Source organism: Bison bison, unplaced genomic scaffold (genome assembly GCF_000754665.1).
Source record: "Bison bison bison isolate TAMUID 2011002044 unplaced genomic scaffold, Bison_UMD1.0 scf7180017864162, whole genome shotgun sequence".
Classification (NCBI taxonomy): Eukaryota; Metazoa; Chordata; class Mammalia; order Artiodactyla; family Bovidae; genus Bison; species Bison bison.
In genome coordinates this window covers 3,660,220-3,672,374 of record NW_011494734.1, presented here as the reverse complement: position 1 = coordinate 3,672,374, position 12,155 = coordinate 3,660,220, and the positions used below count along the sequence as shown (strand labels likewise).

Sequence of the window (12,155 nt, the reverse complement as noted above, 5' to 3'; positions counted from 1 at the left end):
CATTTTTACATGGCTTCTGGTTTGTCCAAGAGCCAGAGGTACTGCCAAGAGCAAGGTCAGGAAAAGACCCAAGGGGAACATTAACTCTCTGGATTTCAAGTGCACCATTAGAAGAGGCAGACATGCTTCTGGGACACCTTCATCCCAACAGGTGTCTATACCCCGGTGTCCTCTGAGAATAAACACACCTCCCCATATGCCTGACGAGTACTGAGCATCCACATAAAGTATGCATGCTGAGGGCTAGCTGCATAGCATCAATTTTATAATTCCCTTAAAAATATGAATATTCTTCAAGTGCCCCCAAATCTGTAGTTTAGCATGTTTCAGAAAGAATATTTGCAGCTTCTTTTAACAGTACATGCATTTACCTGTATTTTGTTTTTCAGCGTTTGCCATTCTCTGTTTCCCGTTTGTTAGAAATTCAGCTTCCATATTACTGTTTCTGTTTGTGCTCGTCTATGTTTATGAAAAGACACACTGAGAGTGCTGGAGAACCATACTTGTCCATTCCACTGGCTTTGGTGACAAGGGACTTGTTTCATTTGAAAAAGATACAAGCAGAGCTCAACGAGGGGTTCTCCTGGATGGTGTGTGCGTTCCCAGCAGCCTCAGCTGTTTTCATTTCCTTTCGGTTGCATGCTCATTGGCCATTACGTGCTCTGTGTCTTTAAGAGTCCACTCTGTGAATAGTAGCACAAGTAACGGAGACCCTCAAGGTCGGATGGTTAACTATGATGTATGTGTTTGATCTACAGATGTCCCAAATCCTCCCTTTGATTTAGAATTGACAGATCAACTGGACAGGAGTGTTCAGCTGTCATGGACCCCAGGCGATGACAACAATAGTCCTATTACAAGTATGTGATGTCATTTGCTTTTTCACTGGTCAACTTTATGATTATTTTCAAAGCATTCTGTCACATGCAATTGAAATTTCCCACAGGGATATTTCCTGGCATCCTCTGCTTCATTTCTCACAGAACCAAAACATTTATTTATGGCTCACCTCTCCTCAGAGCTGGAGTCATTCTTGGTTACAGTTTCTGGTTTGGGACACTGATGGATAAAGATGGTAATTAAGTGAATAGACTGTGCTTTTGTGTTAAAGATCCATAAGAATCACCCTCAGTTTCTACCAAAGTAGGAAGATATATTGCAAGATATTTTGCCCATTAATATGGGAGAAAATAACAGAAAGACCAGTCTAAATCTTAGAATATTGAGGTAAGTAAAGTGGCTTTTCAAACCCTCAACTGGTAACAGAACTCAGTGTAGACATCTGAGATGTCTTTCTTTCCATTAAAGTGAAGTCGCTCAGTCGTGTCTGACTCCTAGCGACCCCATGGACTGCAGCCCACCAGGCCCCTCCGTCCATGGGATTTTCCAGGCAAGAGTACTGGAGTGGGGTGCCATTGCCTTCTCTGGGTATTAGTATTAGGAGACAGGAATTTTGGGGAGGTGATTAGGCTTGGGTGTGTGCATGCTCAGTCATGTCAGACTCTTTGCAACCCCATGGACTGTAACCCAACAGGCTCCTCTGTTCATGGGATTTTCCAGGCAAGAATTCTGGAGTGGGTTGCTGTTTCCTTCTTTCCATTAGCCCTTGCTATAAAGTGATACATTCACCAGTGTTAACTCCTCACTTTGATGACATCAGCCTAAAGAGATTATTTGGGAAAGAGCCCATGGAAGATAAAAGGGAGAGAAAGCAGCAGTAGGCAGGAAAGATCTTCAGATTGTAATACAGGTCTGATGTCTGTGAAAGGAGAGAGGAAGGAGGGGTGTGTGGGAGAACTCTCAGACTCCAGTACAGATCGTCTCAGCCAGGTCAGCAAGGACCCCAGGGGGACGTTCTGCAGAGGGTGGGGCTGAGTCTAGGGCCCTCGCTGTGCTCAGTCACTGGACTAGCTCAGGTGGAGAGTGGCCTCACGGGAACACCACAGCTGATCCTTGGGAAAGGGGCAGCAGATAGAGCCTGCTGTTGACATTCCTGGTAGTGGGTTCTCTCCCAAAAAGAGATCTGAGTAGTGCGTGTATATGTATGTGTACATATGCATGTGTACATATATGTTCATATATACATATATATATGTATAGACACTGTACACAGTAATACAGTAATATTTTTTTATCTTATTTGTGTCCTTAACTAAAATATACACTCCATATGGGCAGAGATTTTTGACTAACTTGTTTCAGAAGAATGCCTGATATATAATAGGTACTTAATAGATATTTGTTGAATGAATGAATGAAGAGTAGAAATGCCTTGAAATCTGATGGGGTCATTTTAACCTGGGTAAAAAAAAGTCTCTAAGCATCCTCACCAGCTAAGTCTGGTTAATATACTGGATGAACAGGAAGACTTGGCATGAATGAAATGAATGTTCTGATCAAGGACTGAAAATCCATTGAGAAAGGAACATCACTAAAGAACAGAAGATAGAGGAGAGGTTTTTGCTTAATTTAATTGGAACTATTCTGCTTTACAGCAGGTATAATAAATCAACATGCACATCGTTTCAGAATTATCTTAGTCACTGTAAAGCAATTTAGTCTTCATGCAGCATAAACATTACAGACTTGTGTCTACTCTCTTAAGTATCTGTTTGATTTTAAAACTTCTAAGCTTATCCATAGTCTAATTTTACTAAGCTCTTCCAGTATCCTTATGGCATGGTCCCTCACCTGATTTTATTCTCTAGGCTGATGTCATCACGGTGAGGAGTTAACACTGGTGAATGTGTCACTTTATAGCAAGGGCTAATGGAAAGAAAGACCCCTCAGATGTCTGCACTGAGCTCTGTTACCAGTTGCGGGTTTGAAAAGTCACTTTACTTACCTCACCCTAACCCCAACACTAACCCTAACCCTCTATATACATGTAAAAATTGACACTGTACACATTTAGTTCTGTCTCTGCATCTGCTTTCTAGAGGAGTCAAATATAAGCATATATACACACACGGCTGTGTGTGTGTGTGTGTCCATGTTTAGGCCACACAAAGAACAAAGCAGGAGAAGGAGATTAAAGAATACAGGGGTAAGGGATATAATTACAAACAAGGTTGTTAGGAAAAGCTACATTAATAAGGTAGCATTTCTCTGGAAAATAGTATGGAGTTTCCTTAAAAAAAAACTGAAAATAGAGTTACCATGTGATCCAGCAATCCCATCCCTGTGCACATATCCAGAAAAGATGAAAGCCCTAATTCAAAAAGACACATGTACCCCAGTATTCATTGCAGCATTGTTTACAATCATCTGCCAAGACATACAAGTAACTTAAGTGTCCATCAACACGTGAATGAGTGAAGAAAATGGACTACTACTCAGCCATCAAAAATGAAGTAATGCCATTTGCAGCAACATGGATGGGCCTAGAAATTAGCATACTAAGTGAAGTAAGACAGAGAAGACAAATCTTACATGATATCACTTATGTATGGTTCTAAAAAATGGTGCAAATGAACATACCTACAAAACAGAAGCAGACTCATAGACATAGAAAACAAATGTATGGTTAGCAAAGGGAAAGGCAGAAGGAATAAATTAGGAATTTTGGATTAACAGGTTTACACTACTATATATGAAATAGATGAACAAGGATTTACTGTTTAGCACAGGGAACTGTATTCAATATATTGTAATAAACTGTAATGGGAAATGATTATAGTTAGATTCTTCTATATATGTATTACCAAATCACTTTGCTATATACCTGAAACTAGCACAATATTGTAAATCAACTATGCTTCAATTACAAAATAATCAATTTAAAAAAAAAGAAGGTAATGTTTGTGTATGTCAATTAAGACCTGAAGAAGGAGGTACTGAACACGCTATGTAGTTACCTGGAGAAAGAATTTCCCAAGGAGAGCAAGAGAAAGAGCAAAGACCCTGAGATAGGAGCGTGTCTGCTCAGAAGCCACTGTAGCTGGAGTGAAATGAACAAGAGGAAGTGAAGTAGGAGAAAAGGTCAAAGAGGCAGAGAGTTGGTGGGGGAGTGGGATATGCATGTGTAGGACCCTGCATTCCATTGTAGAGGTTCGGAAGGAATTGGAGGGACTTAAATAGAGGAATGGATGACGCTGGGATTCCCCAGTGGCTCAGCAGCAAAGAATCCCCTGCAATGCAGGAGAAACAGGATCAAGCCCTGGATGGGGAAGATCCCCTGGAGAAGGAAATGGCAATCCACTCCAGTGTTCTTGCCTGGGAAATCCCATGGACAGAGGAGCCTGGCAGGCTACAGACCATGGGGTTGCAAAAGAGTCAGACGTGACTTTGTGACTAAACAACAGTGGATCACACTGGCTATTCTACTGAAAACAGTCTATAAGAAACAAGAGAGTAGCAGGGTGGCGAGACCAGGCAGGACCGTGGTTCTCAAATCATGCACTGAAATACCATGCAGAACCTCAGCAAACTCACAGGCGTGCCTCCAGATGTTAAGTTTGTGATTTTTAAATTTTGGGTTTTTTTTAAATACAGTGACATCTGTCAGACACCCCATGAAATGCTAGCTGGAGGTAGTTCACAGCTTCAGTATTAATAGTGCTATGTCACATTGTAACAATGTCATATCTCTGCAAAGCCTTCGCTGTGATAAAATAGCAAATACTGTGTGAAAATCAGTGTGAAACAGGAAAGGAGGAAGGTGGTATCTAATTTGTTGACAAGGTTAGAGAAGTTATGTGGTTTCATTTTAAGTTAAGACATAAACACTTATTAGTTTATATGGACCTAACTCCTTACTACTTGGAAATGTTAGGTATTTCTTTTGACCTAACGGAGCCATGAAAAAAAGTACTGGAACATAAACCTACTATGACTGAGAAGTTTGGGAACTTGTGAGTTAGGAGGTTATGCAGTAATTCACACAAGAAATCTTCATGTCTTGTATTAGCTCATGGGGATGGAGAAGCTGAGAAATGGTAAGCTGAAATTTTGCATATATTTAAAAAATACAGCTAACAGAACTGTTGAGCATTTGAGAGAAAGAGAGGAATCAAAAAGGACTTCAAGATTCTGGCCTGAGTTGTCACTACTAGTTGGGCTGAAGATTGGGATCAGTCTTGGTCACATCCAATTTGAGATGCCGTACTCAACAAACAAGTGGAATTCTTGAGTAGGTGATTAAGTATCCAAGACTGCAGTTCAGGGAAGAGATAGGGGCTAAAGATATAAATGTGAAGGTCATCAGTTTATGAAGCTGGAGATCACTAGCAAGTTAATGCAGATTAGAAGGAGAACTCTAAGTGATGAGCTTAGCGCATCACTAAGTGATGTGCAGTGCAACACATATTTCTAGTTCATTTTTGTATCTATAATTTGTGTCATGGTACATGGCAAGTAGTAGATAATTAATATCTAAATAACCTTTTTTCCATTTATTTTTTAATTGAAGTATACTTTATTTGCAATGTTAGTTTCACGTGTACAGCAGAATGATTCACTTATACCTGTTTTTTCACATTCTAGGTTATTGGAAAATATTGAGTATAGTTTCCTGTGCTGTACCATATGTCTTTGTAGGTTATCTCTTTTATACAGAGTACTGTGTTTATGTCAGTCCCAAACTCCTCGTTTATCCCTCCCCCTACATTTCCCCTTTGATAACCGTAAGTTTGTTTTCTATGTCTATGGGTCTATTTCTGCTTTGTATATAAGCTCATTTGCATCATTTTCTTTTTAATTAAACATATAAGCAATATTGTATGATATTTGTCTTTCTCTGCCTGGGTTACTTCACTTAATATCGTAATGTCTAGATCCACCCATGTTGCCACATGTGGCATTACGTCATTCTTTTTATGGCTGATTAATATTCCGTTGTATTTATATGCTGTATCTTCTTTATGCATTCATCTGTCAATGGACATCTAGACTGCTTCTATATTTTGGCTATTGTAAATAGTCCTGCATTGTGGTGCATTCATCTTTTCAAATAAATACCTGTTTTTACAAGGATAAAATACACATACCACAAAATTTTAATAGAGACAAGAGAGAAGGTATCCATTAAAAAGTAAGTCTTCCTCCCACCCCTGATTCTCAGTTCCTGCAATGACACCAGTATTGCAGTTTCTGTCCTCTGAGAAGTAACACATGTACATTCAAGCACATGTGTGTGTGTGTACGTCGTAGTAAATCTTTTTACGTTTACACAGCTGTAGTATCCAGCACACACTGGATCATGTTCTGAACCCTTCTTGGTGTCACTTAACAATATATTTTAGAAATCATTCTGTTTCAGTACATGTGGCGCAGCCCTATTCATTTTTTACAGCTGCAGAATATTCCATTGTGGGGATGCATCATAATTTATTTAATCAGTGTTCTACTGATGAACATTTAGTTTGTTTGCAATTAGGTTGTTTCACTTGCAAACAATGCTGCCATGTGGATTCCTTTTCATGTATTTTTGAACATATGCATAAGCACATTTATTCAAAATAAATTGCTGGAAGCACAGTTTCTCAATCAAAGGGTATCTGAGTTAAATATTGTTAGATCTTCTAAATTGTGCTCCATTGAAGTTGTACCAATTCATGCTTCCCGCAAAGTATAAGAATGCTCATTTCCCTATGTCCAAGTCCACAAAGTATGTTAAATGCTTGATTGTTGCCAGTCTATGTAGTGGGAAATGGTATCTTCTTGTATTTAATTTAACTTCTCCTGTTGTGGAAAACAAAAATCAGTCATTTTTTCATTGTTTAAACTTTCCTAGAAATATGTGGGTCACTTCTAAATAATTTTAACTCAACAAGCTAAAGAAAGAATACCAAACATTATTGGATCTGCTTGAGTGTTGAGGACAATAATAGGACTCTGAAGTCAAAATATCCCAATGATTTTTTCTTGAAAGTGAGATAACTCATGTTTGGCTGCTCTTGTTAGATTATCTGGTTCATTATCCTAGTAAGCTACCATTGGGTGAATGAATTCATGTCTTGGGTTTGTTGCATGTATGTGGTATGGCCAGAATTCATCATTGAGTATGAAGATGCAATGCATGAGCCAGGGCTGTGGCACCACCAAACTGAAGTTCCTGGAACACAGACCACAGCCCAGCTGAAGCTGTCGCCCTATGTCAACTATTCCTTCCGAGTGATGGCGGAAAACAACCTGGGGAGGAGTCTGCCCAGCGAGGCATCTGAGCAGTATTTGACTAAAGCTGCAGGTAAAGCAGGACCTCTGTGATATGAAATAAAATAGAAAAGTTTTCCACTGTTTGCAAAAGATCAAAGCTTACGCGTGTATGGCTGCTTGACTTCTAGAACCTGATAAAAATCCCACAGCTGTGGAAGGGCTGGGATCAGAGCCAGATAATTTGGTGATTACATGGAAGGTGAGCTATGTCTGAAATCTTCAATTTTCCTTGGTATATTTACAGTGGAAAGAAAAGTCGTTTTTTAATTTTTTTTAATTGGAGGAAAATTTCTTTACAATATTGTGTTGGTTTCTGTCATATAACAACTCGAATCAGCCATATTAACACATATATCCCCTGCCTCATGATCCTCCTTCCCCTCCCCTATCCCAGAAAGTTGTTTTTAAATAATATCCATATTAAAAATCCTGTTTCATCCATTTGGGGGACTCTTTATTTATTTATAGTGTAGTAGTTAAAAGCTTGATCCTTGGAGCCAGAATGAATGGATGCAAATCCCAGCTTTGCCACTTACTAACTGTGTAACACTTAACATCTCCATCATGTATCTGTGTGATGGGAATAGCAATGAACCCACCTCATAAGATTAAAGGAGTTAATGCATAGCAAGCACGTAGGACGGTGCCTAACACATATACATGCTCAATAAATGCTGACTCGAATTATCATCCTCATAAAGAACCATCTAGAAGACACGTACCAGTAGTCAACTTCTACTGTTTTCTTTTTGGCCTGTGTGTATTTTCTGGACTTGAAAAATTAATATATATTTACTTGTGGTTTTTTAAAACTTACTTTAGATAGACCCATACAGGGTCATACTTAGATGCTTACACCTTTGTGTATATTTATATACATGCATGGAGAAACAAGACAGAATATGCCAGTATCATTTTTTTTTAATAAAGAAGTAGTTGACAAGTTTCAGTCTCCAAGTAAAATAGAGACTGATGTACTGTCACACAAGCAGAAATACATAAAGGAAATTATGTAACTGAAAAGTTTTATGTCACCCACCCATAACTGTGAAGCCAGAATTTGAAAGGCTTGGGTGGTTTTTACTACTTCAAGATAGAAATTAACTACCTTTGAAGTGTTGATGCCAAACAAGCTATGAATCTCATCACATGTGAAAAAAAGACAGAAAGTTTCCTGGAGAAAACTGTTCATAGCTTATATTTTACTGTCTCAGTGCTCACTGTCCTTAAGTCTGGGAATCAAACTTGCCATTCCAGTATGAGATGGTGCAATCTGTTTTATAAGCTCTGATTATCTGGCTTTTCTTGTAGCCCTTGAATGGTTTTGAATCTAATGGGCCAGGCCTTCAGTACAAAGTTAGCTGGCGCCAGAAGGATGGCGATGATGAATGGACGTCTGTGGTTGTGGCAAATGTATCCAAATACATTGTCTCGGGCACCCCAACCTTTGTTCCATACCTGATCAAAGTTCAGGCCCTGAACGATGCAGGGTTTGCCCCAGAGCCAGCTGCAGTCATGGGACATTCTGGAGAAGACCGTAAGTGTCTGATGCTATTTTGTGTATATTGTCCCCCAGCAAACAGATTACTAAGGTGCAAGTCAAGGCCATGCCCAGAGGTACTTAGATTGGGAAGGAGAGAGGCAGCAGTTATTTTGCTCAACATTTCTGCATTTAAACAGCCTGCTTATGTAGAAAATCGGTTCAGAATGTTAAAAGTTATTACTGTTTAAAAAGACGTGTTATTATCACAAAGTCAAATGAACAGATACCAAAAATGAAAAATTACTCTCCTCCTTGATAATTCATAGAATAGGGTTGGGGCATGTGTCAAGTCAAAATTATGAGACAGTGACATTTTTGCATGAAATTCAAAATGACATTGATACTTCTTACCCCCCTTTCTCATCTTCCCCAGTCCCAATGGTGGCTCCAGGGAATGTGCGTGTCAACGTGGTAAACAGCACCTTAGCTGAGGTGCACTGGGACCCTGTACCTCTGAAAAGTATCCGAGGACACCTGCAGGGCTATCGGGCAAGTGAAAGACACTTTTCTTGTTCTTTTCTTAGAACCTGCCCATCTAAGTGAAAGGCATGCCAGATTCACTTTTCTTGGCTGGAGGAAGCCTTGAGAGTTCATCTGGCAAGCCACCTCTGCAGCATCCCAGCTAGAGTCAGATCAAAATCTCACTGTTCACAAAGTGAGAGAAAAGTACTTTCTCCACTTATCCCACATGTAATCTAACAGTCTGCCAACTCAACAGTTAACGAATGCATTAAATGGGAAAAACTATTGTTCAGAAAGCTACAGTGTAATGAAATGCACCTAGCTTTAAAGCAATAGTGACATGTGTCGAACAAACAAAATTATCCTGAGAACAATGTAGACTTTTGTTGTTAATAATTTAGATTGTAGAATGGCACCCCACTCCAGTACTCTTGCCTGGAAAATCCCATGGACAGAGGACCCTGGTAGGCTGCAGTCCACGGGGTCGCTAAGAGTCCGATACGACTGAGCATCTTCACTTTCACTTTTCACTTTCCTGCATTGGAGAAGGCAATGGCAACCCACTCCAGTGTTCTTGCCTGGAGAATCCCAGGGACGGGGGAGCCTGGTGGGCTGCCGTCTATGGGGTCGCACAGAGTCGGACACGACTGAAGTGACTAAGCAGCAGCAAGATCATGTAGTCCCAACTAGGTCATTCTTATAAACATCAATTTTCTTTGTTCTAGGGAAGGGTAGAAAGATGGATTCATATTTTTGATTGACAGATGGTCAAAGAACTTTCCTAGCGACCAAGAAGTCACTGCTTTGATTTGTTAAACCCTGACATCTAGAGGCCAGTTTTTGCACTGCATCATGTTCAATTTGGCCAGATTCTGTAGATACATTGATTTCTTTTGAAAGTGCTTTTAAACTCCTAAGAGAATTTAAGAGGACTTAATAAATAGCAATTCTGCATTTTTATCCAAAGTTAATCGATACTTTATCTCTTCAAAATCTGTGTCTGCAATTTAATGCCAAAAAATAAGTGCTTTTAATTAAGCAATGCAGTTTGGTTTAGTGAGAAAGCCCTAGACTTTTAGAGGGTCTTCTTGCCTCTTGATAGCCCAGGGGCTCATCTGTACTATAGGAATAGTCATAATAAAAGTTGTGACACCTTTTCTGTGGGTTTAGGATTAAACTAAATGATATATTGTACTTGAAGTTGTATTAAGTCTGGAAAAGTTTGTAAATATTGGACAGTAATCTTTAATTTTTTTCATGGGGTTGTAAGAGTCAGACACAACTTAGCAACTAAACAACAACAATGATTTTTACTTTTAGACTATTTTATGTAAGTAAAGGACACTTAAATCCTTCTCTATGGGTCTCATGCTGTTTCATTTCTTTAGTTTCACTTAGACTCCTCTAACAAAATAGTAGAGTCCAGCTTCATCAAATATTCTTAATTTCTCTCACTACCTGTGGGGTCCTACTCGCTTGCCTCCAAATCAATATCTGTCCATTGTTCCTCTAGTCTAAAATTTACCCAGGGAACTTTCTGGGGGAAAACACAAAGCTTTAATTTTGTGATCATGAAGATTCCGTTGATTCCCTTGTCCATCCCTGACTTTTCTTCTTGCTGTTTCAGATTTACTACTGGAAGGCGCAGAGTTCACTGACAAGAAACAGACGCCATATTGAAAAGAAGATCCTTACTTTCCAGGGCAGCAAGACTCACGGCATGTTGCCTGGGCTGGAGCCCTTTAGCCACTACACACTGAATGTCCGTGTGGTCAATGGGAAAGGGGAGGGCCCAGCCAGCCCTGACAAGGTCTTCAATACTCCGGAAGGAGGTAGGGTGGATGTATTTCTGAGCTCCTAGGAGAATATGGCATATCTCGAGAGGCTTTGGATAACAGAAGGGCCCCAAAGTAAGGTATATTCTGGAAGCCAAATGTGATTTGTCCCATAGATGAACATAGCACACACAGAGCTGGCAAAGTGTCAGCTCATCTATGGCCTGAGGCTGTGGATAAGGCTTCACAGGCTTCCCCAAAACCACCTTTCTCTCAACATTTTTCTCCACACTTAGTCATACTGCCAAAAATCTTTCTCTGTCTTAGCATAGTACCCTGCAAGTCCATCCATGTTGCTGCAAATGGCAAAATTCCATTCTTTTTATGGCTAACTAGTATTCCATTGTATATAGGTACCACAGCTTCTTTATCCACTTATCCGTTGATGGACACTTACGCAAGGTTCTACAAGGCATTGTAATGAGATGGGAGTTGGGACACTCAGGTGAGTCTGAGAGGCTGCTGGGCAGCTGCCAACACCATGAGCCCTACAACCAGAAGTCAGGACAGGGTTTGTCTGTAAACTCCTTTTATCCATGTCTGGGTTTATGTTTGAAAAAAAATACTAATTAAAAAGATACATGCACCCAATATTCACAGCAGCATTATTTACAATTGCTAAGATATGGAAGTATCTCATTACAGTGAGATGTACAATGCTCCCATCTTATTACAATGCCTTGTAGAACCTTGCTAATTTGATGCTGACCTGGATCATTAACTTTCTGACCTAAAGCAAGTTATGTAACTTCTTTAAACCTCAATTACCTTAGCCAAAAAGCATGAGAACAAAAGGTGATTGCCTGAGAAAAACATCTAGAAAGGAAAGAATCCTCTAGGTTGTAGTTTACTTTTTTCTCAGCGTAGCTTCAGAGTTCATACTAACACAGCACGTGGGATCTTAATTCCCCGAGCAGAGGTGAAGCTGTGCTCCCTGCATTGGAAGCATGGAGTCTTAACCACTGGACCACCAGGGAAGTCCCCGAAGGTTGGAGATCTTGACAGAACATGTTGGGAAGAAGTCTCTCCAAGTGCAGGCCATGGCAGCGGGGGCAGGGAGTGGGGGGGTTGCGGAGAACCAAACACACTGATGCAGGAGTTGGGGCTGGAGGAGTCTGGGCACAGTCACCTGGGAGCCTGGTGAAGTATAGTTGCAATAC

General features: G+C 40.1%; 1 protein-coding gene across 8 annotated transcripts in view; it reads left to right on the top strand.

Annotated features, from left to right (window-relative positions):
- Positions 1 to 12,155, top strand: part of NRCAM (neuronal cell adhesion molecule) — a 316,273-nt gene that overhangs the window by 268,454 nt on the left and 35,664 nt on the right. For all 8 annotated transcript variants that reach the window (XM_010841482.1, XM_010841481.1, XM_010841486.1 and 5 more), the window contains 6 exons: positions 759 to 860; positions 6,989 to 7,186; positions 7,284 to 7,354; positions 8,467 to 8,692; positions 9,072 to 9,187; positions 10,788 to 10,992. In XM_010841482.1, coding sequence (XP_010839784.1) covers positions 759 to 860; positions 6,989 to 7,186; positions 7,284 to 7,354; positions 8,467 to 8,692; positions 9,072 to 9,187; positions 10,788 to 10,992 — 918 coding nt within the window. The remainder of the gene's footprint in view (positions 1 to 758; positions 861 to 6,988; positions 7,187 to 7,283; positions 7,355 to 8,466; positions 8,693 to 9,071; positions 9,188 to 10,787; positions 10,993 to 12,155) is intronic.